Here is a 26,771-nt window from a genome sequence, read left to right as displayed (position 1 = left end):
CCAAAAACTCTTGCTCCTTAGAAAGGTGGTGACGAACAATATTAAACTTTCGGACGTGGATGAGGGATGAGAAGCACATAATCCTGTGTGAAATTCAAGCAATGTAGAGTAGCTCAAGGTATTAAGGTAAGGGGCCAATATAGTGGAGGCCCCCAATTCTAGTTATACTAGAGGCCAATAATATGATGCAACCCATCCTAGTGCACGCTTGACACGATAGCGGAACGGTACGCATGGCGTGCTACCGTCGTGCAGGCTACAAGTTCACATCCGCTCTACTACTGGTGAACATCTGCCAACATAGAATTCCATTTCCTGATTCTTTTGCTCGTGCAAGCTCTGTGCAAGTCATAACGCTGCAAGGGTTTTGCTCTCCAACACTTCGGATGTTGCGAACACAAACTGCAGGCAATTTATCGAAATGGCCTCACCAGTAAATAATTGTAGCTACCCGTTTACGCTGCCATAACACTAGCCTCTCCACCTTAAAAAGCTTTTGTTGGGTTCCGGCAAAGAGTGGCAACCTTAAGAATGCTATGTATTAGGCCGCACATATAAAAAACCTGCCTCTCCTTTGCACGGCGATTGGACGGCGTAGATCGTGCACGCCCTGCCGATTGTTTGCCAGCCATCGATCTCTCCACTTACAGCGTCCCCGCCCAAATTTTTTGGTATCAGGGACCGTAAACACCTCCACAGGCAAACCGATTTGCCAACAAGGCAGGCAAAAAAGTTTCATATTTCGCTGCAAAAAATATTGAGCCACCATTTCACTGCAGAGTAGCAGGAACGCAGACGAAGGTTGCTGAGCTTCGGCTATGGCGGACGCTGATCAGAGCGGCAACAACAACAACTTGGAGAGTACACAGGAGCCTGAGGAGAAATCTCCTTCTGATGGCGAGGAGCTGCTGCAGAGAGTGCGCAATTTGATGAGGCGTGTCACGGCTGCTCGCTCGTCTCCGCATCCGCGATTTCTTCACACACTCGCAGCCATTATTGAAGAGGAAGAGTCAAGGTTCGCTTTGCCATTTTTGCACGTTTGCTTAGCGGATTTTCTAATTGATTACTTATTCTACGTGGTTCTCAACTTTGTGTGTGACTTTGCCAACGAGTGGTTTCTGTGCACAACATTAGGACAGAGATGCTCTCATCTTCAATGTCACCAATAAGATGCATAAAGGTACAACAAACCACAAAAGTACTGAGATAGTACAGAAAGAATGCTTTCCTGGACCCCCATCTATGTCGAAGACTTAAGCGCTTGCTTAACCCGTTTTAATATTTGGGCAGCAGGCTATGCTCATGTGAAGCTTTGTGTGAAGCCCCTGCAATAGAGGTCTTTGTGCAACCTTTATCTATCCTGAGATGAAGCAGTAGTTGTTGCCACATCATATGCCTTTCATCGTGAGGGCTGTCTGTTGATCATACAAGAACAGTGGTTATGACTTTAGATAGCTAGTTTTGATTTATCAACTCTTGACATGGAGCTTCAAATTATTCTCAATGTAGGTCTGACAAAGATGTGGGACATTCGACCTCTAGCACGTCTCGCTCAAATCATGCCGGAAAATTAGTGAGTCTTATACGGGTAAGGATCTTGTTTGAGATCAGTACTTTATATTTATGCGCTGATATCATTATGTGATTTATGTGCTGATATCATTATATGGGTAAGTATTTTTGTTTAAGATCAGTACTTTATATTTATGCGCTGATATCTTTATCTGATTTCTTCAAGAGTATACTTGATGCTGTATTCAAAGGTCTTTGAACTAGATCTAGCATTCCATAAGCAACATAGAAAAACTTCATGCCCCCCTTTAACTCGCTTGGACACCCAAGCGAGAAATCAATAGCAATGCATTGAAAGAAATTGCGGAACTGAATCTATCTATCTATCTATCTATATATGTGTGTGTGTGTGTGTATACATACAACTGCCAGAGAGATGAGCTCTACAATTTGCAACCATGCAGTTATCTGCCAGAGACTCACACTCAGGTTTCTTAAATAGGTACAAGGGGGCCCTAAAAGTAGGCACTGTCACAAATTATTGACGTGTCAAGCCACTGAAGACCAAGAGGGTTAGGTCTTCTTAGCCCTAACCCTAGCCAACCTGCAGATCCCGGCCGAGGGGCCTAAACCCTAGCAGAAGCAAAAGAGATGAAGTCCTCACCAACTTATAGATCCTCGCTGAGTGACCTATGGGTTAGGATTAAAATCCTAACCCCCAACAACTTATGGGACCCCGATCGATGGGGCCTTAGAGTAAAGGAGACACACACCCACACGACATATTTGGCATAAAGGGATGATGACGTGACAGTTGTACGGATGCGTGCGTGTTGCACTGGAATAATCATGTGGCAGCGTGTGGATTTCCGTGAATTGTGTTGGCTGCCCATAGCGCATGCATTTGGGACCTCATGTTTTAAGATTGAAAGCTTTTCATGTAAATTGCTTTTGATGGCCAAGGGGCTTTATATATGAATCAAGGGCTCACTCTCTAGGAGTCTACCCACGGGAGATGCAAAGCAGTGCCGCCATTATTGTACCGTGTTGAAGCAATATAAAGAAATACCGAAAGAGGCACCACAGTTTGGGGCCAATGCATTCTTGGGTGGAACTCCGCCACTCCGTGTCTCGTGTGAAGTGTATCTCTTTCAGTTCAGTTGTTTTGAAGCGTCTGAAGTTTGATCAGTTTGTTCTTTTCAGTTAGCTTTAAGAGCAGTTTAAATGAAAAGCTATATATAAAGGCCCTTAGCCATCAAGAGTAGTTTACATAAAAAGCTTTCAGTCTAAATAGTAAAAGCATTTGGTCTCAAAGGCATGCGCTATGGGTAGCCAACGCGATTCACGGAAATCCGTACATTGCCATATTATCACTCCATCGCAAAACGCGGGCATCCGTACAATTGCCACATGATTATCCCTTTACGCAAAATATATTTTGTGTGCGCGCGCTTTACTTTTAGGCCCATCAGTTTGGGTCCCATAAGTTGTTGGGGGTTAGGATTTAGTCCTAACCCATAGTCCACTCTGTGAGGACTTCATCTCTTCTGCTTCTGCTAGGGTTTAAGCCCCTTGGCTAGGATCTGTAGGTTGGCTAGGGTTAGGGCTAGGGAGACCTAACCCTTTGGGTCTTTAGTGGCTTGACACGTCTGCAATTTGTGACAGGTACCCCCAAAAGGATCAGACTGCTAAAAACAAGTGGCCGAAAAGCTCATGAAAAAAGCTTTTGTTGCTGTCAATACGGATTGCCACGTTTACTGATCGAGTCTTGAAGGTGAGCTCATATGAAATCCACACTAATATTCCCTTCATCGTGAGAGTGCGCGTGTGCATGAGAGAGAGAGAGAGAGAGAGAGAGAGAGAGAGAGAGAGAGAGAGAGAGAGAGAGAGAGAGAGAGAGAGAGAGAGAGAGAGACAATAGAACACAAACGCTAGATGTGGAAGAGGGGGCGATCATCCCCCCTGACTATCAGAGCATCAAACCGTACAATGTCAATCTCTGATTGTGGTTACCCCCCTGGCCCCATATATAGGTGCGGCGTGCCAACAAAGGGGAGGTGGGGCAATGCATAAGAAAACCCCACGACCAAGCATATAAATGAATATAGGGCGTTTGGACATAATGAAGGAGGCCGGACAATGCAGCCTATATGCATATGCAAAGGGTGGCCAGCTTGGAGGCACACTAGCCATACATGCATGCCCTATGTCACGATGGTGATTATGTTAACAGCATTACATCTACTCCTAGTTGCAGATACGTGAAGTGCCATGCCAAGGAGGATCCTTGCGCTTGGATGGTCACACCCCTTCACCCAAGAGACGTGCCTCTTCGCCAAAAGCCACACTCCTTCGACGACAACTGGTCACACCCCTGCTCTACGGTTGCGACTCTTCGCCCAATGGTTGCAGCTCTTCGCCGAAAGGATGTGTCTTTACGTCTAAAGTCGCGTCTCTTCCCCATGAGACGTGTCTTTTCATTTATGTCTCTTCATCTCCTATATAAGGAGTCCTTGTATCATACATTCAATCAATCAACACAGAGTCTTCTAAGTCTTGTTTCTGAGTTCAGTTCAAGTTTCTTAAGTCTTAATCATGAGTTTAAGTACTTAATTAAGGATTAGTACTTAGAATCCTTACAGTGGTATCAGAGCAAATTTTTTTCCCGGGACCCTAAGGTTGTGAGCCTCTCACCCTCGCCGCTACACTCTACCCCCTTCCCGGAGTTGCATGGAAGCCGAAGAACGGTGGTACATACACACACCTATGCGTATGAGGTAACAAACACTTTATGTTTCAATTACATAAATAACAGACAGAGACGCAAATGTGTGTGTGCGGCGTGCTGCGTACTCGGTGATTTTCGGGGAAATTTCGTGCTGGGTTTTTGTGTTGGAGGCCGATTCGCGAACTTCTTCATTGGAATGTGTCCTTTCGAAGCCGGCCCATGTCCCTTCATGTGAACAGACACCACCCTTGGTTCGTGCCTCTTGGCATCTGTGTATAATTGGTGCCTCTTTACTCGCACTCGGCACCTTTCACTCGCACCCCTTCACGGAAAAGGGCACAGAGCAGGCAGCCTGTCCCCTTTTCTTCCAGTGCTAGCATCCCTTCCTACGAGACATGCCTTTCCGCAATTTCCTTGCAAGTGCTGAATTGCTGAAACGCTAGACTGAAAAACTGTGCTGGGCTGCCCCTTCATTAAGTAAAAAAAAAACCAAACTCTTCGTTGGCTGAATTTAACAAAGCGCTGGCCTGAAATTGCTGGGTTGAAACGTTGCTCACTGGGCTGCCTTTCGTTAAAAACAAAAACTTCGTTGGTTGTGGTCTTTTAACGCCGGGCAGTTTACGTTGGCAGCCAATCAAATTCAGCGCAAGGTTTTTATCAAAAATTCCCCGGCCATGCACTTGATTTAAGTTGGCCGCCCAAAACCAATTTTTTAAGCCTATGTGAACATACCTCTTCAATAAAAATGAATAAAATGTCCAACGAGCAGTAAGCGATCCTTTTTAGAGAACATTGGCAGCCAACGATCCACTCTCTCCCACTCTCTCGCCCTAGCTTTGGGTGCACTCTGCGCGCATGACTTTTCGCCATCATGGCCGACGATGCCTTCGATGTTCCAATCCACTTTCTCTCATACATAGACGAGATTCCATACGAAATCCTGCCGGAACCCGAAGTGGTGGTTCATTCGAGATTATTACCCGACCCCAGAGCCAGAACCCGCTCTAAATAATTTTTTCTCCGGGAGTACTCGTCCCAGAAATTGCACCTATTCGAGAGTTCCCTTTGAGGCGTAACCATGCCTAGTTCTCAGGACGGAGGTGGTCAATCTGACGATGCCCTTACTCTTATCAAGGAGCAGATGGCCACACTTTCCACAAGCCTCGCATCACTTCACACTCGCTTGGATGAGATGCAGATGCAAAACACTTCTCGAAGTCGTCCTATTTTTTTCCGGACTACTAATGTAGCATCTTCAACACCTTTCGAAGCTTCAGTGGACGAACCAAACGAATTAGATCCAACTGAAGAGGTAGACAATCGCGAACTTCAATTACTTTACAAAATTTTTAATGCTGCATAGAAGAAGAAGCTTGATGTTAAACTGCCGGAACCATACACTGGTCGCCGCGACAAGCGCGTGCTGGACCAATGGCTATTCAAAATGGAGGTCTACTTGTTCAACACAGACTTGGTCGAGAGTTCTCTGCTAAATGTTGCACTTGCTAGTTCTCTGCTCAAGGACACAACATTTCTTTGGTGGCAACGACGGGTTGCTGATGGTAAACACACACCTTCTTGGGATAAATTCTGGCGTGCTATTCGTAAGACGTTCGAACTGCCAGTGCGGATTTTCATGCCCGGTCCTCTCTTCACCGCCTGAGCGAGACAGGTTCCTTGGCCGCGTGTATCACAGAGTTCCAAAGGCTAACTTTGGAGATAGAGACCCTTAGTCCCTCTAATAAACTTCACAGCTTTATTGACGGACTCAAACCCAACCTGAAGGACGATGTGCACAAATACAACCCTACCACCTTGGATGCTGCAATTGCCTATGTGGAGCGTCTTGGCGATTATCGGCACCCTACACGAAACTTTCTCCCTGGTGACCGATCTTCAAACAACGCTCGGTTTTCACAGCCCGAGCACAGAGAACGTTGTAGCCAAAGTCAACAACAACAACCTCAGTTCAGACAACAAGCAACTGAGGCTTATTCAACTTCAAGGTTCTATTCTCAAGGTTGCCAATCTCAAAGCAGATCTTCCTCAAATACTCCACTTGATCGTGGTAAAGGACGTGATTTTCCTCAAGATCGGCATTCCAATACTCAGCAAGGCTCTTCGTCAAATGGATCTTCGATTTCAAAGAAGGAAGGATTATGTACAATTTGTGGTAGTGACCATAGATGGTATCAATGTCCAAAGAAACCAAATCCATCTAATTCGAAAAGAAATTCCAACGCAGAAACATCATCGAATTCTGAACAACCAGATTTTGCTAAGGATAAAGGAAAATCTGTGGTCAATACGATTCGTGTCTCAGAGGATACGACTATTCTTATGAAGCATGCTCAGTGCAATTCTTCAGTTTTGGAGCCTCTTTCAAAGCAAGTTTTGAGCCTTCTTGGAACTATCAATGGTTGCTCCATCAATATTTTGGTGGACAGCGGATGCTCGAATAATTTTGTCAGCACTCAGATAGTTCGACAATTTGGCTTACCAACTTAGAAGACATCTGACTTATATGATGTGGAATTAGTAGATGGATCAATTTTAACTTGTGATCAGACAGTTCGACAGTTGTAGTTCGAGATTCAAAATTATGCAGATCAACTGGATTTTGAAGTCATGCCTCTATCTTACAACGACATGATTCTTGGTCAGCATTGGTTATTTCAATATGATCCTGCAATTAGCTTTCGAGAACATACTATCAATTTGTTCAAAGATGGACGTGAATTGACTTTACACGGGCTTTCTCATGCGTAAAGAGTGATTCAAGCCTCACATGTACTAGTCAAACGACATGATACAATGGATTATGAAGAGAATATGATCTTCGATGCAGATGTAGAAATTTTGATGGATGAATTTTTGAATTCATTAACTTCTTTTGAATCAATTGCTGAAGACAGATGATTTCAAGCAAGAAGTTTTTCCAAGTGATACTGCGTTACCAGACAAAGATAAGGAGATAGTTGCAGATTCTGAGTTTGAAGACGACTATGCTTTCTTTGATTCTTTGCTGGATGATGATATGTCAATTGCAAGTCATGAAATGGCAGTTTCTGAAGATGACTGTGAAGAATTTTGGGATTCGTCATTGGACGATGATTACACTCTCAAGCCAAAATCCTCTCCAGTGATTACTAAAGTTGAAGTTATCCCATCTGAAGAATGTCTTGAGAAGATTTCCTCTTCGTAAAAAAATTCACAGTTATTGGAATATATTGAACCAGAAATCTTACATCGCATGAAGAATTTTGAAGATCAATCTCTTGTTCCAGTTAACCTGAATAAGCAAGATTCTTCTAAAAAGTTTTTGAATAATGCAGTGACATGGGATTTAGTAGTCAAAGCAAAAAGGTTTCGCAAGAAGCAAAGGTTTCCGATAACTCAAAGATTGAAGATTTTCGAAGATTCAATGCTTTTCCGGAGTTCTATCAACATCAGAAGTTATTTCTTTGACACGGGCTCTTATTTTAAATGGAAGGGAATGTCACAATTGTGGCTATGTTAACAACATTACATCTACTCCTAGTTGCAGATATGCGAAGTGCCATGCCAAGGAGGACCCCTGCGCTTGGATGGTCACACCCCTTCGCCCAAGAGACGTGCCTCTTTGCCAAAAGCCACACTCCTTCGACGACTGGTCACACCCCTTCGCTCTACGGTTGCGACTCTTTGCCCAATGGTTGCAGCTCTTCGCCGAAAGGATGTGTCTTTACGTCTAAAGTCGCGTCTTTTCCCCATGAGACGTGTCTTTTAATTTGTCTCTTCGTCTTCTATATAAGGAGCCCTTGTATCGCACATTCAATCAATCAACACAGTCTTCTTAGTCTTGTTTCTGAGTTCAGTTCAAGTTTCTTAAGTCTTAATCATGAGTTTAAGTACTTAATTAAGGATTAGTACCTAGAATCCTTACACCCTAGATCTGCGAAGCAGCAAAGTGGTGTAAGTCTCAACACCCCGTCTCAACACTTGATGCCGAGCAAACTGTGTGAAGCCGAAGATGTGAGGCAAATGATGAAGATGTCTGCTGCGATGTCCACTGAAGGACAATACTCCGGCAAACTCTGTGAGTGTAGCAGCAGTCTGGGTGTCACGATCGCCAAGAGATCTCCATGGTAAAGTGCCATCACGGCTAGCAGTGTAGCAAACTGTTGCACTCCGTCGATACAGGGTGAAGATATTGCGTGTAAGTTGCGAACTGAGCGTAAAAACAACTCCTTGTCGTAAAACAAGTGCCAATAGACCTGCAAGTGTCTTGCCCAATAGGATCTGTGGTGTCTGTAGTCAAACTGTTCGGAGAAAATGGAGAAGCCGAGGAACCGTCGTGAGAATGACTTGAAGCCTGTCAATGCATGAACCTGTAACCCAGTGTGGCCAGGTGGCTAAGGAAGGCCTGATGTAGCAATCTGCGCCGTAAACTCCTCTGAAACAAGGAAAGCCAGACTAAACAGTCGGCACTGTAGAAGCTACCGTAAGATGCAGCCATTAGTGATAGACCGCACAGACCACCATCGGATGGTGTCCTGTGAGTAGGTAGGGTAATCCAAGATGAGGGGAAGCCTTAAGGAGAAATCTTCTCCTTTATGTCTCCAAACTTTTGACTTTACAACGCTATACACGAAGCTTAATTTGGAGGACCTGAAATTTAGAGTCAAGTCTCTTATTTCAAAAGTTTTTGCGTACAAGCTTGAGAAGGATAGGTACAAGGCATTGCTAGTAGAAAAGTCAGCCTTGAACTTTGACTTCTTATGGCTGAAAAGTAAGAATGTAGATGTAGACAAAGCAAGAAAGAGATTTACCAGGATTGTAGATGACATTGACATCATATCTTGGTTAGATTTTCTTTTGGACAATTTATATATAACCATCGGCGACTCTCTTTTCAAACAAACAATTGGTATCCCTATGGGCACCAATTGTGCTGTTTTTCTTGCTAATTTCTATCTTTTTACTTATGAGTTTGATTTTATGGAGCGTCTTGTCCTCGCTAACACTTGCCCAATATTTTTGCACAAGTTATGCAATGTAAGACGCTTTGTAGATGATCTTTTTGTCCTCGACGTTCCTTCTTTTCAAGATTTTATGTACTTGAATTCGAGTTCTGTAGGCGGAGGAATTTATCCCAAGGAGTTTTGTGAACTTAACTGTACCACAAATAGTGATTGTTGTGCCTTTTTAGACCTTAAGATTTTTCAGACTCCCTTGGGATTAGAAGTAGATATCTATGATAAGCGCCTTGAACCAGAATATGCCAACCTAAAAATCATCCGTATGCCTCACATTTCTTCGAACATTTCTCTTTTAGCTTAGTACGGTGTCATTTGCTCTCAACTATTTAGATTTTCTCGTCTTTGCTCTAGTAAATCTGCTTTTGTTGTTCAATCTTGCCATCTTATTTCTTTACTAGTTGAAAAAGGATACTCATTCAAAAGAATTATGAAAAACGTTCGTTCATTTTTGCATCGTAGTAAGTTTATTTTTAATGTTTCTTCCTTTGGAATGTTCAAGATAATTAGTAGTAAATTCAATAGAAGTGGGGAGCTAAAAAGCCAACTTATTGTTTGACTTAATAACACCTTATGTTGTTGTTTTGATCTTTAGCGCTTCTAGTATTTTTACTATAGCTTGACAAATTGCTAGCCTTTATCATGGCTGAGTATGCCCATCACCTCCGAAGGGTGATAGAAACTCGGCTCGTTGGTTTTGTAGAGTACGTTCAAAGCATGAATGACCTCTATATAAACCTGCACCTACTCTTGGGCACTGACGACGTGAGTAGGGATGTCATAGCTGTTGTCCAAGCTATGCATGATAAAGGTGATAATCTTATTCTTCCTGTTTGGACAAGCAGCGAAGTTGAGATCACATATTGTCAAGTTTGGTTCTTTGCTCTTCGTAGGTTTGTAGTAGTATTCATTTTTCGATTTTGTATTTAGCTTACCTGAGGACTTAAGAATGTGTTCCGTTAGAAGTTGTTGTGTGAAGTTTGATTTTTAGGATTAAGTTTTTAAGATGTCTCATCCTTTTTTGCTTAAAGTTGAGTACTTGTTTTAAGCCAAGTAAGTTGCGTCAACTTATTTCACACATACCTTTTCTAAAAACATTTTTAAGTTAATAATGTTTTGTTTTATCTAGTTTTGTTTCGTAGCAAACAAAGTGATTTAGTTTGTTTGTTTTTGTTTTTCTTTTCTTTTCTTGGTTCCTTGCTTTTATAGTTTTATGAGTGCTTTATTCCCTCTTATAATTCGTGAGTTCAGACTATTCTGAACTTATGAAGGTATATATATGAGGGGGAAAGCCAGATTCAAGAGTCTGCGCTGTGAAGAGCCTCTGAGAAGAGGTGTGGTTAGACCAAGCTGTCTGTACCGTGATTATCCTGTAAGAAGAAGGGAAGCCAAACCGAGAAGTCTGCGTTGTGAATAATCTCTGAAAGAGGAAAGGCCAAACCAATCCGTCTGTGTCGTCTTGCTTGTATCTCCTGCTTCCAATCCTTTGGTGTCTACCAAAACAGATTCCGCGCCAACGCCACCAAACCGCATCTCGGTGTGGCTCTCAATTTGAATGAGTTGGGAGTGGCCTACTACCGGGTCGGGGAATAAGTCTGTTGGAAGGTTACCGAGGGTGAGTGTAAGCAACTCTGAAGGTAGCAATCCAAATGATGAGGAGTGTAGAAGACAACTGCACTACCATCCAAGCCAAGCTTTGGGTGACTCCGAAGGTGGTTGCGTGATGCTTGATCTCCCGTATCTTGCGGGTAAACTCTCCAAAGCACTGTAGTCCCACTCCAGTCCTTAGATCCAAGCAATGAACTTGTCTAAGAAGAGATCCAAGATCCTCTCCCTAAGTCCATGTCGATGCTCCTGTGTAAGTAAGTGATCTGACGTGTAGAGGTCAAGTGGTAAGTGTCTGTCCACCCAAGATGGTGGTGTCTTCTCTGGGAATGTTGGAATCCTATATGCCATGAGCATGGCCATATCTCGTGTGAACTCCTTTGATGAGTGCATAGGTGTGTCCATAGGAAACCACAAGTCACCACCCCTGTGGAGTGCGCAACCGCCGAATGATGCTGGAATGAATGGATCTCCCAAGGATCGTACGCCCGTAGATGATCAAGCCGATGTCGAAGATATCGTGTATTGCAGCAGTCACTGAGAGGCTGCATGGACCACCACCCGATGGTGTCCTGGCAAGAAGTCCTCTGTAAAAAACCTCAAACCATGTGGCCGCTGTCCCCCAAAAACGCAACTGCGAGGTGATGAAAACGCTGCGGTCCAGCGATTTTCAGTGTGCTCTACCCTCTCGATAGGGTCTGGTGCGGTGCAAAGGGTTTGGGGAGGGTACGGAATCAGAGTAGCAACCCCAGGTGGGCTGGAAATAGAGAAAACAGCGAGTGTAGATGGCTGAAATCTGTAGCAGATGAAGAGGATGTCACCGGCAAAGCACCGGATGCTGAGCCAGGTAGGAGGGCAATATCTGTAGAGGGCCAAGGCTAGTGCTGCCCCCCTTTGCTGAAAACGCTGCTGTTTGCCAAAAACGTGCTGAAAACGCAGGTTGTAGGGAGGGTTTTTCCGGCGATGAAAATGCCCAAAAGGGCCAGTGCTGGCTGCCAAAAGGTGATCGCCAGGTGTGGGAGCAACAACGCAGGTGGAGGTGCGGTCCTCCGCGACAGAAAAACGCCAGATTTCGTCGTGTGCTTGGTTTTTTGCAAAATGCTGGCAGATCTGCAGAAAACGCTGGCTGATCTGATCCCTTGGGAGGAGAACTTGATGCGGAAGGTGCGCAGACCATGGATAGCCTGAGCTCTGATACCATGTGAGTGCGCGTGTGCGGAAGCGTGAGAGAGAGAGAGAGAGAGAGAGAGAGAGAGAGAGAGAGAGAGAGAGAGAGAGTAGAACACAAACGCTTGATGTGGAAGAGGGGGCGATCAGCCCCCTGACTACTAGAGCATCAAACCGTACAATGTCAATGTCTGACTGTGGGTACCCCCCTGGCCCCATATATAGGTGCCAAAGGGCTGAAAACGCTGGTCTTCCTTCTTGAGAAAACGCTAGAGAGGCCTCAAGTTCTGCTTGTTTGCTGGGTGCCTGCCTCCTTGTATCTCCGGCTCTTCTGCCTCTTGCTATTGGCGCTAGACCTTTCTTTATAGGTACTTGCAACTGGGTCAAGCAGTCGTCCTTTTAGCCCCACGATTTGGAAGTTCATAAGTCACTTAAATAAGTGCCTTATAAGCTGTGGTTCACATGTAGCAAACTGGGTTCACATAATGGTAAAAAATGCTCATGCTAGGTGTGCAATCAGAGGGTATGCAACTACTCTAAGTGCTTGGACATGCACGGCCCGCGTACAGGCTCACCAGGTTGCTTGTATCACTTCAATAACAACTGAACTGAAAGAGAGAGACGACACGCGACACGGAGTGGCGAAATTCCACCCCAGATAGTATTGGCCCCAAACCTTGGCGCCCCTTTCGCTATTTCTTTATATTGCATCATCAAAGTACAAGCCGGTACTTCAGACTCTGCACCTTCTCTAGGAAGCATGCCAGAGAATGAGCCCTAACCTCATATTTAAAGGCCCTTGGCCTAAAAAGCAGTTTATAGTAAAAAGCCTTCAAACTTAAAAGCATCTGGTCCAAAAGCAAAGCCAAAATGTTGCCAGCGTAAGTCACGGAAATCCGTACAGCTTGCCACGTCATCATGTCAGCGCAATTTTCAAAATTTTGACACATCATCAGTTTGTGTGTGTGTGTGTGCAAGTCCTGCTTTATTTTAATCCTTTGTCACTTGAGGCCCCATCGGACAGGGTCCCCATAAGTTGGTAGGACTTCTACTTCTATTACTTGTTCTCTCAGGGTTTATGTCACGATTGTGACTATGTTAACAGCAATACATCTACTCCTAATTGCAGATACGCGAAGTGCCATGCCAAGGAGAACCCCTGCGCTTGGATGGTCACGACTCTTCGCTCAAGAGACGTGCCTCTTCGCCAAAAGCCACACTCCTTCGACGAGTGGTCACACCCCTTCGCTCTACGGGTGTGACTCTTCGCCCAATGGTTGCAGCTCTTCGCCGAAAGGATGTGTCTTTACGTCTAAAGTCGCGTCTCTTCATCAGGAGACGTGTCTTTTCATTTGTGTCTCTTCGTCGCCTATATAAGGAGCCTATTGTACTCAGTTTCAAGCAGTCAATCAATCAATCAAACACAGAGTCTTCTGAGTCTTTCTTTGAGTTTAGTTAAGTTTCTTAAGTCTTAATCATGAGTTTAAGTACTTAATAAAGGATTAGTACCTAGAATCCTCACAGTGGTATCAGAGCAAAATTATTCCCGAGACCCTACGGTTGTGAGCCTCTCACCCTTGACGCTACACTCTACCCCTTTCCCGGCGTTGTATGGAAGCAGAAGAAAGATGGAATGCAATTTTTCTCCCGATGGTACGAGGGAACATTAGTATTTGTTAATTACCTACTAATAACTATATTGTACCAGTGGTGTGTGTGTATGGCATACCCAGAGAACTTCGTGCACCTTTGCTCGGGTGACACACTTTCGAACCCGCCCTCGCACCCCTTCCTGCGAACAGGCACACAACAGGCGGCATACATGTGTGTGTCGAGAATTATTGCATGAGCTTTCGAGCCGCACCTCTTCATTGGCACCTTTCCATCGGGTCATACCTCTTCATAATCGGATGGTACCTCTCCACAATGACTTCATTGGCTGCCCTGGCCCTTCCTGAAGGTACCTCTCCGTTGTGCCTCTTCGTTGCTTTCCCACCTCTTCACCTATCGGCTGCCCTTTCATGGCACCCCTTTGGGGGCAGACCTCCCCTTGCATGAAGAGGTGCACATCACTTGCTAAAAAACTACTCGCTGGTTGCTGCAACCATCCCACGCTGGAATTTTGAGATCGTTGGACTGAAGCGTCGCTGGAAACTGTTCGCTGGTGTTTTTACGTAACCAGCCAGCCAACCAGCGTTATATTTACTACGCTATGCCCAATTAAATTAACATTAGGTGGCCGGCCAAATTTGACTGCCTACCCCAAAATTACCTATAGTGTGGACACCTTTAAATTGGGCCAATATCCAACGATTAAAAAAAAAAAAAAACGACACCAACAGAGTTAAACAAATACACCGCTCAGCCAACTTGTGCAAATTCTCACGCTGCCCTTCCCCCCTTCTCCTCTGGCACGGGCAATGTGTCCCCCTCCTATGCACGGTATTGTTACCTAGCTACCTATTCTGTATTTCTCGTACTTAGACGAGATTTGAGGAGTTTTCTCTTGCACGAGGTGATCCCATATTCGATTCTTTCAAATTCGCCAAAGCCGGAACCCATTCTAGAGGCAGCTCCTCCTCTCGAAGTATCAGTTCCTGAGCTTATTCCGAAAAACAGGTACTTTCTTTGAGCAATCAACATGACCGAATCACAAGATGGCATGAACTCTATTCCACCCGAGGACCCAATAGCAGTTTTCAAAGAGCTGATGGCAACACTTTCAACAAGCCTCGCATCAATTCACACTCGCTTGGATTAGATGCAGATGCAAACCTCTTCTCGGAGTCACCCAACTGCTTCTCGGACTACACTTGCAGTCTCTTTGCCATCTTCTTCCGACGCTTTAGTGGTTGACCAGAAAGAACCACTTAAACATAAGCCTACGGAACCGAAATTTTCTCACCCAAAGCATGGTTTCTCAGAGACAACTAGACACAAAGTACCTTCGTGTGAGCAACAAAAGTCTCAGCATGAATATTCTTGGAAATGCTACAGTTCTAAGCAACCAACTTCTTATTGGAATCATCGGCAACATGAAGCTTCCAACGGATCATCAACGATATCAAGATGGGCTTACTTAGTGGCACATATATCCGACCCTATTCGAGTACTCGATCGTGAATGCCGTGACACTGGACAAGTTCCCCCTCACGAGCCATGCCCTACATTTAAGTCTTTCTTAGTTGATGGTGGTAAAGTTGAAGATTTATTGATCCTTTCCTTGTGCAAGAGGATTCTGCAGAGGTCTAAGAGGAAACAACTCCCTCGACCTCTCCCTTCTCAATTGGAAGCCTTAATACACGTTGATAAAGCTGAAGATTCAGAAGATTCCAGTTCTTATGTGACAACCAACATGCACATAACCCCTTCTTTGGCCGTGATCCAGGCAAGAAAATTCGCCTCGTCGCCGCCCTTGCTGAATACAGTCTTTGTCTCTAAACAGATACCAAATGTAGTGGTGAATGATAATTCTTCAAAGTTGAAGACTCCATTCCTTGCCTTCAACAATGCAAAGGATAAATCAGATGTAAACTCTTGCAGCACGACTTTAGTCGCTGCAAATGAATCTTTGGACACAACTTGTTCTATTGATAAACCTTTACAGATGGATATACCTCCAAACACTACTTTGTCTCAGTCTACGACATCCCTTCAGGAGGATTTTACTGTTCCAGACAAACCAATGGAATACCTTACAGATTTCCAACCAGTGGTCATCACTCAACAAAAAACTCAAGTCAGTTTATCAATAATTTCACTCGAAGCAGATACAGATTCAATCTTTTCTTGGACAAAGCTTGAAGTTACAAATGACTTTGACAAAGGCACTTATCAAGCTGCAGATCTGATCAGTTTTCAGTTTGGCAAAATAGTCATGGTCAATAACAGTGCCATGACGTGGGACTTAATAGAAAGAGCTTTGGATGCAGAAGCACTACAACAATACATTTCCTTCTCTCGGAGTTGGAGTTTCTTCAACTATCCTGGGTTTTATTTAAAGAGGGAGGGAATGTCACGATTGTGACTATGTTAACAGCAATACATCTACTCCTAATTGCAGATACGCGAACTGCCATGCCAAGGAGAACCCCTGCGCTTGGATGGTCACGACCCTTTGCTCAAGAGACGTGCCTCTTCGCCAAAAGCCACACTCCTTCGACGACTTCGCTCTACGGGTGTGACTCTTCGCCCAATGGTTGCAGCTCTTCGCCGAAAGGATGTGTCTTTACGTCTAAAGTCATGTCTCTTCACCAGGAGACGTGTCTTTTCATTTCTTTCTCTTCGTCTCCTATATAAGGAGCCTATTGTACTCAGTTTCAAGCAGTCAATCAATCAATCAAACACAGAGTCTTCTGAGTCTTTCTTTGAGTTCAGTTCAGTTTCTTAAGTTTTAATCATGAGTTTAAGTACTTAATAAAGGATTAGTACCTAGAATCCTCACAGTTTAGGCCCCTCGGCCGGCATCTGTAAGTTGGCTCCATTCTTTAGGCTTTAACACGTCAGCAGGTTGTTACAAGCGGTCTACTATTGATTGCACAAATCTCTACAATGCTTTGGACTTGCCGACGATGTCGATAACGATGAGGACGACGACGAGACGGATTGAATTCTGAAAATGCTAATGGCTGGAATCTGCAAACCTTTATCTGCTGAATTTTGACTCCATGTCGGTGACGATGTCAACGATGACGACGCGTACGGCGACGACGACGTATTTGCTGAAAACGCTGGTATGTTGCTGTCTATGCTGCTGAAAAACGCTCGTATGCTGCTGGAAAAACGCTGATCTGAGGTTCTTTAAATCACTGATTTGCTGAGCCTTCAAAACGCTGAAGTGCTGGCTTCAATCGCTAAAATGCTGAGCCTTCAAAATGTTGGTCTTGTTGCTTCAAAAACGTTGGAAGGCTGTCTTCAAAACGCTAGTCTTGCTTGCTGAATTTGCTGATGTTCTAGGTCTAAAAACGCCAGGCATCAAAGCTGAAAATGCTGGTGGTTCATTGCTGAAAACGCCAGAGTTCTTGGGGGGTTCTTGCTTGAGAAGCTGTCTAGAGGCCTGTTACAACGGGTGCCTGTGCTCTCCTTGCTCTTCTGCCAGATAAGCTTAGCACTAGGTTTGCTTTTATATATGCTTAGTTCATTTGTCCCACCCAGTTCCCAACAAAAGTCACTTAAAAATAATAAGTGAAAAATGTCAAAAATAGGGAAAATAGGTCTATGCACTGTAAAAATGCTCCTGATGGGTTTTGATGGAAATTTGATGATCATGCTATGTGCAACCAGAGGATATGCCTGGACATGCGTGGTCTGCGAACAGACTCACAAAAGTGCCAGATCACTTCCTAATCTAACTGAACTGAACCCATGTCATGAAGTAGCTTGTCCACGTACACATAGGGTTAGATGTGTACGTGACATCCTCTCCTTTTCAAAGTGAGGTACTGGTATCGAACTGTATGGCGTCGAGGGAGATCGCCAATAGTGTCTGGAATCTTGGAAAGGACTCTTCACCGGCCCACCTTGAAGCGTGGGTCATGCGATACTTGAACTTCATAAAGGTCTGCAACGCTTGCTTCTTTGGGCCGCGCCGAAAGCGACACAAAGTCTTCTGTGGGTCCTTAAATGCGTCAACTTCGTCTATAGTCATGCGTCTACATCCTTCAAGAATCTTTGTGGCTGAAAATTCTTGAAACCACTATTAAGACTGTGAATGCAATGTAGATGAACATAGAGATGGAGTGTCAAACCGTTCATCAAACACACGCAAACAATGGTGTCGAATCTTGACTTTTTGATCTAAATCAATCAACTGTGGCAAAACACAATGGAAATGCCGATGCTTGATGCTTAATCCTTCTTGTGCTCTTTTTGTAATTGTGTCATGCCAAGGAAGAGACATGGAATGTAAATTCCTTGAATGCAAGCATTTCATCTTTTCATGAATCATCTGCATACATCCGTGCTCATTCATGAGTGAATCGTGCTCATCGTACAACATGGCATGCCTATGAAAAGGGATCACATAAGGACTGTGACTAAAATTGTCACGAGGACGTGGCAATTACTAACTTGAGTTGTTGGTTTCTTTCCGATGATTTTTGTGTAATTTTTGGGACCCTCTTTCTGAAATTGTAAATGACTGAACATTGCGTGGCCAGTGTGAAACGGCTGACGGCCGAGAGTTTCACCCGCAGTTGGGAAGGGGAGGTCACCACGAGTTGGTTGGGCTAATCGGCACTGGAATCTGAGCAGTAAAAGGGTGTTGTCACGTGACACATCCAACCCTATGTGTCCGTGGACAAGCTACATCACGACAAGGGTTTAATCAGTCCAGTCAGTCTAGATTTATAAGTGTTCTTGCACTTTTTTGAGTCTGTTCGCAGACTGTGCATGTCCAGACACTTAGTGTAGATGCATATCCTCTGGTTGCACACAGCATGATCATAAGCATTCCCATCAGAATCCATCAGAATCCTTCAGGGGAATTTTCCAGTGTATTTAGCCTATTTTTGACATTTTTCACTTATTTAAGTGACTTTTATTGGAAAGTAAGTAGGGCAAATTTACTAAGTTTGTATAAATAGAAACCTAGCGCTAGCACTTTCTGGCAGAAGAGGCAGTAGGAGCACCTTGCTCAACAGGCAACTTCTCAGCAAGACCAACCCCTGCGACTACTTTGGCGTTTTCTCCACAGAAGACCTAGCGTTTTTGCATCAGATCAGCCTTGGCGATTTGTGCACAGCAGATCAGCCCCGGCGTCGTCAAGACACAACAAATCAGCCTAGCGTTTTGCATTTGCAGAACAACCGGTGACAGTAACGGATCATCACCCAACGTTTTTGCATCTGCATCATCACCCTGCGTTTTGTAGATTCACTGCGACGGAACATCAAGAAACCTCAGCGTTTTCAGTTTTCAGCCTTTAGACACCGCAGATCAAGTCCCGAACCTCGCAGATATCACCTTCCCGCAGCAGTTCCTCGCCGCACGGTCAGTTTCCGCCAGGTTTACAGTTTCAGCCCGGAAAACGCAGATTTCAGCATCTGCGTTTTCAGCGTGTCGTCGTCGTACCGTCATCATCGACATAGAGTCAGAATTCAGCAGATAAAGATTTGCAGATTTCAGCCGTCGGCAAGTCCAAGTATTGTAGAGATTTGTGCAATCAATAGTAGACCACTCTCGTCGACGAGAGTGGGGCCTTCGGAGGAGGGTTTTACAACGTCTGTGGTGTCGTATTCTCTTCTCTCTCTATCTCTCAGTCTCATACGCTTGCACGCACAGTGTCCATTCACTTTGTTTATGATCATTGCACTCTCTCATTAAGAACGGAAGGCTCTCCCTTCCATAAGAACAAACAGAACCTTGAGCACAGTTCGGAGCACTCATCTTGAGCAAAGTTCAAACATTCATTCCGTTGCACCTAACATTGGTATCAGAGCTTTGGCAGTGTTCTGTATCACTCAAGGAAAGAACCACAAGAATCAGAAGAATTTTTTTTTGTGCTTGTTGCGGTCGCACAAACCCAAGTTCGCTTGGGCGTGTCGATTCCTAATCGTGTTTTTGAAGAGTGACAGGAATCCCAAGAAAGAAGGGCTTGTCTAGCCTCCCCTTGTACCTCTTTTCACTCATTGAGAGCGGACCGTGCACTTAGCGGCCGGCAAATCGATGTGAGGTGGGAAAAAGCAACCTTGGTGTGAGCGCAAGGCCGCCAAGGGGTGCGCCCGCGGAAAAGAGCAGAACTCGGGTGAAGAGAAGATCCTTCTCTAACACAGATTGCAAGCGAAAGAAGAACCTCAAGAACCTCAAGAACCCAAGACCCTCAAGAACCCAAGTTCCTCGTGAACTTAAGAACCCAAGACCACAAGAACCCACAAGAACCCACGACTGCAGAATGGTCATCACTCGAAGCGGAATGGATACTTCGCTTGGAGGGGATGAGCATGAGAGAGGCGAAGAAGAATTTTCCCCACTAGGAGGTTTTTCCGACCCTCCCCTCCCCCTCCCCCTCCCCCATCTACGTCAAGGATTGCACTAACTCCTATGGAGGCTTTCGACAAGATGGTGATGGACATGAAGTTAGAACGCGAAGCAAGACAAGCAGAAAGAAAAGCAGAAATGGAACGCAGACACGCAGAAAGAAAAGCAGAAATGGATCGCAGACACGCAGAAAGCAAAGCAGAAAGAAAGGCAGCCATAGAGCGTGAGCATGAGCAAGCGCGACACATGTAAGAGTTCTTGCGACTCTTTGCTCAAGTGCAGGCGCACTTTGCACAAAATCAGGAAAAGGAGACTCTCTCAGTCTCTACTTCTCCCAAGCATGACACACATGATTTGCATGATGATGATTTGAATGACAATGATTTGCATAATGATTTGAATGATAATGATGAGCATGATGATTTGCATGATCAAGATGTGATTTCTCACGAGCATGATGATTTGCATGATGAAGATGTGATTTCTCACAAGCATGAGGATTTTCATGAAGATGATGTGATTGTTCACAAGGATGATGTGTTAGTGGATACTTTCTCTAGTGAAGCTAACCTCATTGCAGAGACGACCAATCAGGGAGCCTAGGTCCAAAGAACCCCTTCAGGAAGAATCGATCTTGGCTCTCGAGCCTTGGTCCAAAGAAACCCCCCAAGAAGTATTATGTGTTCGCATGATTGATGTGCACTCATTGTACGAGTGTTTCATTCGTGATCGTTTCTTGTATTTTCGTCAGCGTCTTTATGCGATTTCTTTTCCTAGGCATGACATATTGTATGTCTAGCAAGTTTCACTCATGGATGAGCACGGATGTATGTGTATTTTTTATGAAAAGTTGAAAAGTATGTATGTAAGGAAGTCACATTCCATGTCTCTTCCTTGGCATGACACGTTTGCAGAAAGAGCACATGAAAGTATGAGCACCAAGCATGGGCATTTCCGTTGTGAATTGCCACAGTTGATTGCTTTAGATCATAAGAGAAAGATTCGATCTCATTGTTTGCGTGTGTGTGGTGAACTGGATGGCACTCCGTCTCTTTGTTCATCTACATTGCATACATGGTCTTTGAGGAAGACGAGATTTTTTCCAGTCACTTTACATGGAAAAGGTATGTTCATGGTTTTGTGTTGGAAATGGTTTCAAGAATTTTCAGCCATGGAGATTCTTGAAGAAAGAAGCATGACTCTCGACGAAGTTGAAGCATTGAAGGAGCCACAGAAGACTTCGTGTCGCTTTCGGCGCGGCCCTAAGAAGCAAGCGTTGCAGACCTTAATGAAGTTCAAGTACCTCACGACCCACACATCAGAGTGGGCTGGCGAAGAGTCCCTTCTAGGATTCCAGATGCTATTCTCGATCTCCCTCGACGCCATACAGTTCGGTACCAGTACCTCACTTTGAAAAGGAGGGGATGTCACATGACACATCCAACCCTATGTGTCCGTGGACAAGCTACAACACGACAAGGGTTCAGTCAATCCAGTCAGTCTAGATTTAGAAGTGTTCTGGCACTTTTGTGAGTCTGTTCGCAGACTGTGCATGTCCAGACACTTAGTGTAGATGCATATCCTCTGGTTGCACACAACATAATCATAAGCATTCCCATTAGAATCCATCAGAATCCTTTAGGGGAATTTTCCAATTTGAGAGTGGAGGTTGATTTTTGTTCATTGGGGGTTGCTACAGTGTGTGTGAGTAGTGGGTGCATGTGATTACAGCTTCAATGGAAAACTTGCCTTCTCCCTTGCTCTATGTAGCGCGATGATTTTCTCTCGCGCATCTCTCTCCCCTTGGCACATATGGTAATGCCCCACTAGTTGGGCTTCCCAGATGACCATGTACAATTTTGGGGGTTTTATGCGCGTTTGCCAAGGCAAGAGCCTTCTATACAGAAACCGGATTAGCTAATTGCTAATCCCCTTCAAGTACGCACAGTTCCATCGCGAAGGAATGCGAGAACGGAGAGTTTTGTCGTGTGAAAACTCGTCCGATTTGAAAGGGAACTGTCCCATTGCATGCGGGAGCACGTGAGACACGTGTAGGCGTTCTCGCTCCGCCCGAAACGGTCCAAACAGAGAATTACAGCCTGCTGTGTTTTTCTGCAGGCTTAGGGTTTTGCACCTAAACTGCAGGGAATTGTCAGGGGAGCCTCGGAAAGGCCTTGTGATGCGTGTACAGGGCAGTAGGCACCAAACAATGGCAAAACAGAAAATTACAGCACGCTGAAATCGACCTACAGCTCACTGGAAAGCTTCCATACTGCAAGGGAAAGTGTCCTTGACGTGTACTTTTGACCTACAAGGATATTTGCGCTGTTATGTTGGCGAAATTGGGTCAAAAACTTGCAATTACAGCCGTGGACAGGTTTGGACAAGCTTGGTGAGGGCTAGGTGCAAGGGTACGAATCGTTTATTTGCCAGGGGAGCCTCGGGGAAAGCATTGGGTGCTTGTACAGGGCAGTTTAGAGACATTTGCTGCGAGGAATCTCGTCTAATTCAAGGGGCAAGTGACCCAACAGGTGCGAGAGCTCGAGGGCTACCTAGAAAAGTGATCGGCATGCGGATCGGAGCGCAAAACAGAGAATTCAGCGAGCTGCAATTTTTCGCCAGGTTTTGCAAAGCACTCTAAAGTGCGTGGAAAGTCAGTTTGCTTGGGATTTTGTCAGTGGAGACTTCTACTGTGGTTATGTTGCCAAAATCGGATTGGAGTAGAGGAATTTCAGCTCGATATAAGTGGGACAGCTTGTAGAAGTTTACAGGTTTTTCTCAAGTATAATAAGAATAAAGAATTACCGAAAGGGGTGCCAGTCTTTGGGGCCAGCAGGGTGTCGTTGTCTGCTTGGCAGCGCTCTAGTTGCCAGGCCGTGTTTTGTCTTGAAGTGTTGAATTCCAGTCACAGGCTTATTCGTGAAGTTCCTTTGTGTCGTAACCGAAGTTTCACCCGCAGTCGGGAAGGGTAGGTCACCATGAGTTGGTTGGGCTAATCGGCACTGGAATCCGAGCAATAAAAGGGTGTCTAGGCTGAGTTCAAAGTCATTTAGGCCCCTTGCGACACTTATAAGTTGGTGGGTACTAGGAAATTAACTCAAAAGAGGCAAACTGGACACATGGCGGCTCCAGGCTGACCTGCTAGGTTTGCATGAAGAGGGGGCGCCCAATTTGAGAGTGGAGGCTGATTTTTGTTCATTGGGGGTTGCTACAGTGTGTGTGAGTAGTGGGTGCAGGTGCTCACAGCTTTAATGGAAAGCTTGCCTTCTCCCTTGCTTTATGTAGTGCGACGATTTGCTCTCACGCATCTCTCTCCCCCCTTTGCACATATGGTAATGCCCCACTAGTTGGGCTTCCCAGATGACCATGTACAGTTCTGGGGTTCTATGCGCGTTTGCCAAGGCAAGAGCCTTCTGTACAAGAACCGGATTAGCTAATTGCTAATCCCCTTCAGGTATGCATAATTCCATCGTGAAGGAATGCGAAAACGGAGAGTTTTCTCGCGTGAAAACTCGTTCGATTTGAAAGGGAACTGTCCCATTGCGTGCGGGAGCACCTGAGACGCGTAGGCGTGCTCGTTCCGCCCGAAACGGTTCAAAACAGAGAATTACAACTTGCTGTGTTTTTCTGCAGGTTTATGGTTTTGCACCTAAACTGCAGGGAATTGTCAGGGAAGCCTTGGAAAGGCCTTGTGATGTGTGTACATGGCAGTAGGCACCAAACAGTGGCAAAACAGAAAATTACAGCACGTTGAAATTGACCTACAGCTCACTGGAAAGCTTCCATACCGCAAGGGAAAGTGTCCTTGACGTGTACTTTTGACCTACAAGGATATTTGCGCCGTTATGTTGGCGAAATTGGGTCAAAAACCTGCAATTACAGCCATGGACAGGTTTGGACAGCTTGGTGAGGGCTAGGTGCAAGGCTATGGATCGTTTATTTGCCAGGGGAGCCTCGGGGAAAGCCTTGGGTGCTTGTATAGGGCAGTTTAGAGACATTTGCTGCGAGGAATCTCGTCTAATTCAAGGGGCAAGTGACCCTACAGGTGCGAGAGCTCGAGGGCTACCCAGAAAAGTGATCGATACGCGGATCAGAGCGCAAAACAGAGAATTCAGCGAGTGTCAATTTCTCGCCAGGTTTTGCAAAGCGCTCTAAAGTGCGTGGAAAGTCAGTTTGCTTGGGATTTTGTCCGTGGAGACTTCTACTGTGGTTATGTTGCCGAAATCGGGTTGGAGTAGAGGAATTTCAGCCCGATAAAAGTGGGACAGCTTGTAGAAGTTTACAGTTTTTTCTCAAGTATAATAAGAATAAAGAAATACTGAAAGGGGCGCCAGTCTTTGGAGCCAGCAGGGTATCGTTGTCTGCTTGGTAGCGCTTTAGCTACCAGGCCGTGTTTTGTCTTGAAGTGTTGAATTCTAGTACAGGCTTATTCGTGAAGTTCCTTTGTGTCGTAAAGTTAAATGAAAGTAAAGAATTTCGAGTGAGAGCCAAAGCCTATCGCCCCATGGGCCGGTTTCAAAAATACAGGAAAGATCACGAATGAAACACTCGAACAATGCGTGCTGACTAATCATTCGAACACAGAATACTTCCTACGGGGGCTCTTTGGACCTAGGCTCTAGAGCCAAGATCGGTTCTTCGTGATCTATCCAATCTTCCTGTGAGGGTTCTTTGGACCTCGACTCAAGAGCCAAGATCGGTTCTTCGTGATTGATCGAATCTGCAATGAGGTTAGCTTCACTAGACAAAGTATCAACTAAACCATCATCGTGGTAAACAATCACATCATCTTCCTGCAAATCATCATGCTTGTGAGAAATCACATCTTGATCATGCAAATCATCATGCTCATCATTATGCTTATCATCATGCTTGTCATTATCATGCAAATCATGTGTGCCATGCTTTGGAGAAGACGAGACTGAGAGAGTCTCCTTCTCCTGAATCCTTTCAATCTCCGCCTGCGCATTAGAAATGAGAGATGAAGAATGAACAACTTGCTCTCCACGAATGACAAGGGGAGAGCCACTTTTGGCATTGAAAATGAACGTATTTTCCGCCCAATCAATGAGAGGGTTATGAAACCATCGAATGCCCAAAAGCATATCACAACCTAAAAGAGGAGAGACTACAATTTTCTGCGGAAGGACACTTGTTGAACAGTGAACAAAACATCAAGGCACTCTTGCGTGATGAGAGAGTCCATACCGGCAGAGAAGCCAGACACCTCGAAAGGAGATGTCTTGCGAACCTCCAAGCGGGCTCTTTCGACAAGAGAGTCACTAATAAAATCGTGCATACTGCCTGGGTCAAACAATATGACAAAACGCTGACCATTCACATGACCATAACACTTAATGAGAGACTCATCAATGGGAGGATCATGAGAGACTTGGGTCACACTCGTGTTCTCATTTATTGCATTAACAGAGGAAGTGGGTTCTGTAAGTTCTTTAGATTCATTCGATTCAAGTTTAGGACATGTTCTTTTTATGTGACCCTTGATGTGACAATGAAAACAACGACCTTGCTTAGAATAAGTGCTTTGCTCTTCCGATATGATGTATCCACCTAAAATTCCTTGTTCTACCTTTTCATATGGAGTGAGCTTAGGTTTAGCAATTATGTTAGCTTTACCCTTAGGTTCACTTGGAGAGTTCTTTTCTGAGAGACTATCGGAAGATTGGTTAGAAGAGTTACCGTTCTTACCAGTCTTACCGTTCTTATTGTTCTGAGAAGTGTGAGAAGTTTGAGAGGTACTTGTCGAAGTCTTGTTTTCCTTAGGCTTTCCCTTGTTGTGCTTCATCTCCTGTGCGAGATCAATCGCTACCGCCTTGTTGAGATCGATTGGATCAAGTACCTCCACATCAAACTTGATATACTCGTCCAATCCATAAAGGAATGCCTCTTTGCGCTCCGCATCCGATTTGCGTAATTGAGTGCCGAGCTGCAAAACATAATTAGAGAAAGACATAATTGGCATACCATTTTGCTTGAGACCGCACCAATCGTCCTTCAATCGTGCGAGGTACTGGGGTGACGTAAACCGCGTCTTTAGCTTGTCTTGGAAGTCGGCCCAATTGAAAGAAAGGGGCACGTGTTCGTCGGCTTCTTCTAGGTGCACTGCCAACTGTGCCTCTTGCTATGCTTGGTACCAATTAATAGCATCACCAACAAGGTACATGTCGCCTTGCTGTTGCCTGTCTTCTTAGTTGTCGCAAAATAAGCATTGAATTGATGCAACCAAGAATGAATAACAGTAGCATCCATCTTACCATCATACTTACTGAAAGTCAACTTCTCTGTGACTGGGTTGTTGGAGTCCGAATCTCGGCTTACGTCACTTGATGAATCACCAACATCTTTGGCTGGCTCGGGTTTCGAGGTGAGAATCTATCAGACCAACTCTTGCATGCATAGGTCTCTTTGCACCTCACGCTTGGCCTCCAAGGCCGCTCGTCTTGCTTCGGCCACTTTGCGCGCTTGCTCACGCTCATGCTCAATAGTAGCCTTTCTTTCTTCGTCCGCTTCCTTTCTTGCATCGGCCGCCCACCAGGCTTGCACAAGCTCACGCTCCATAGTAGCCTTTCTTTCTTCAGCCGCCAAACGAGCTTGGTCTAAGTTGGCCTTTCTTGCTGCTTTTCTTTCTTTCCGTTCCTTGTCCGCCAAGCGCCCTTGTTTACGCTCACGATCCTGTCTTTCTTGGCAATCACGCTCCACGGCAACGTGAGTCGCTTCTTGTTGTGCCATCATGTCCATCATCA

General features: G+C 45.0%; 1 protein-coding gene across 1 annotated transcript in view; it reads left to right on the top strand.

Annotated features, from left to right (window-relative positions):
* The first annotated feature begins 694 nt into the window (after positions 1-694).
* DCAF1 (DDB1-CUL4 associated factor 1) overlaps positions 695-26,771 on the top strand; it is a 94,225-nt gene continuing 68,148 nt past the window's right edge. The window contains exons 1-2 of the mRNA XM_086527040.1: positions 695-1,015; positions 1,510-1,588. Coding sequence (XP_086383166.1) covers positions 819-1,015; positions 1,510-1,588 — 276 coding nt within the window. The 5' untranslated portion in view covers positions 695-818. The remainder of the gene's footprint in view (positions 1,016-1,509; positions 1,589-26,771) is intronic.

Source organism: Adiantum capillus-veneris, chromosome 13 (genome assembly GCF_014529385.1).
Source record: "Adiantum capillus-veneris isolate H3 chromosome 13, ASM1452938v2, whole genome shotgun sequence".
In the NCBI taxonomy this organism is placed as follows: domain Eukaryota; kingdom Viridiplantae; phylum Streptophyta; class Polypodiopsida; order Polypodiales; family Pteridaceae; genus Adiantum; species Adiantum capillus-veneris.
This window is presented reverse-complemented; position numbering and strand designations above follow the sequence as displayed.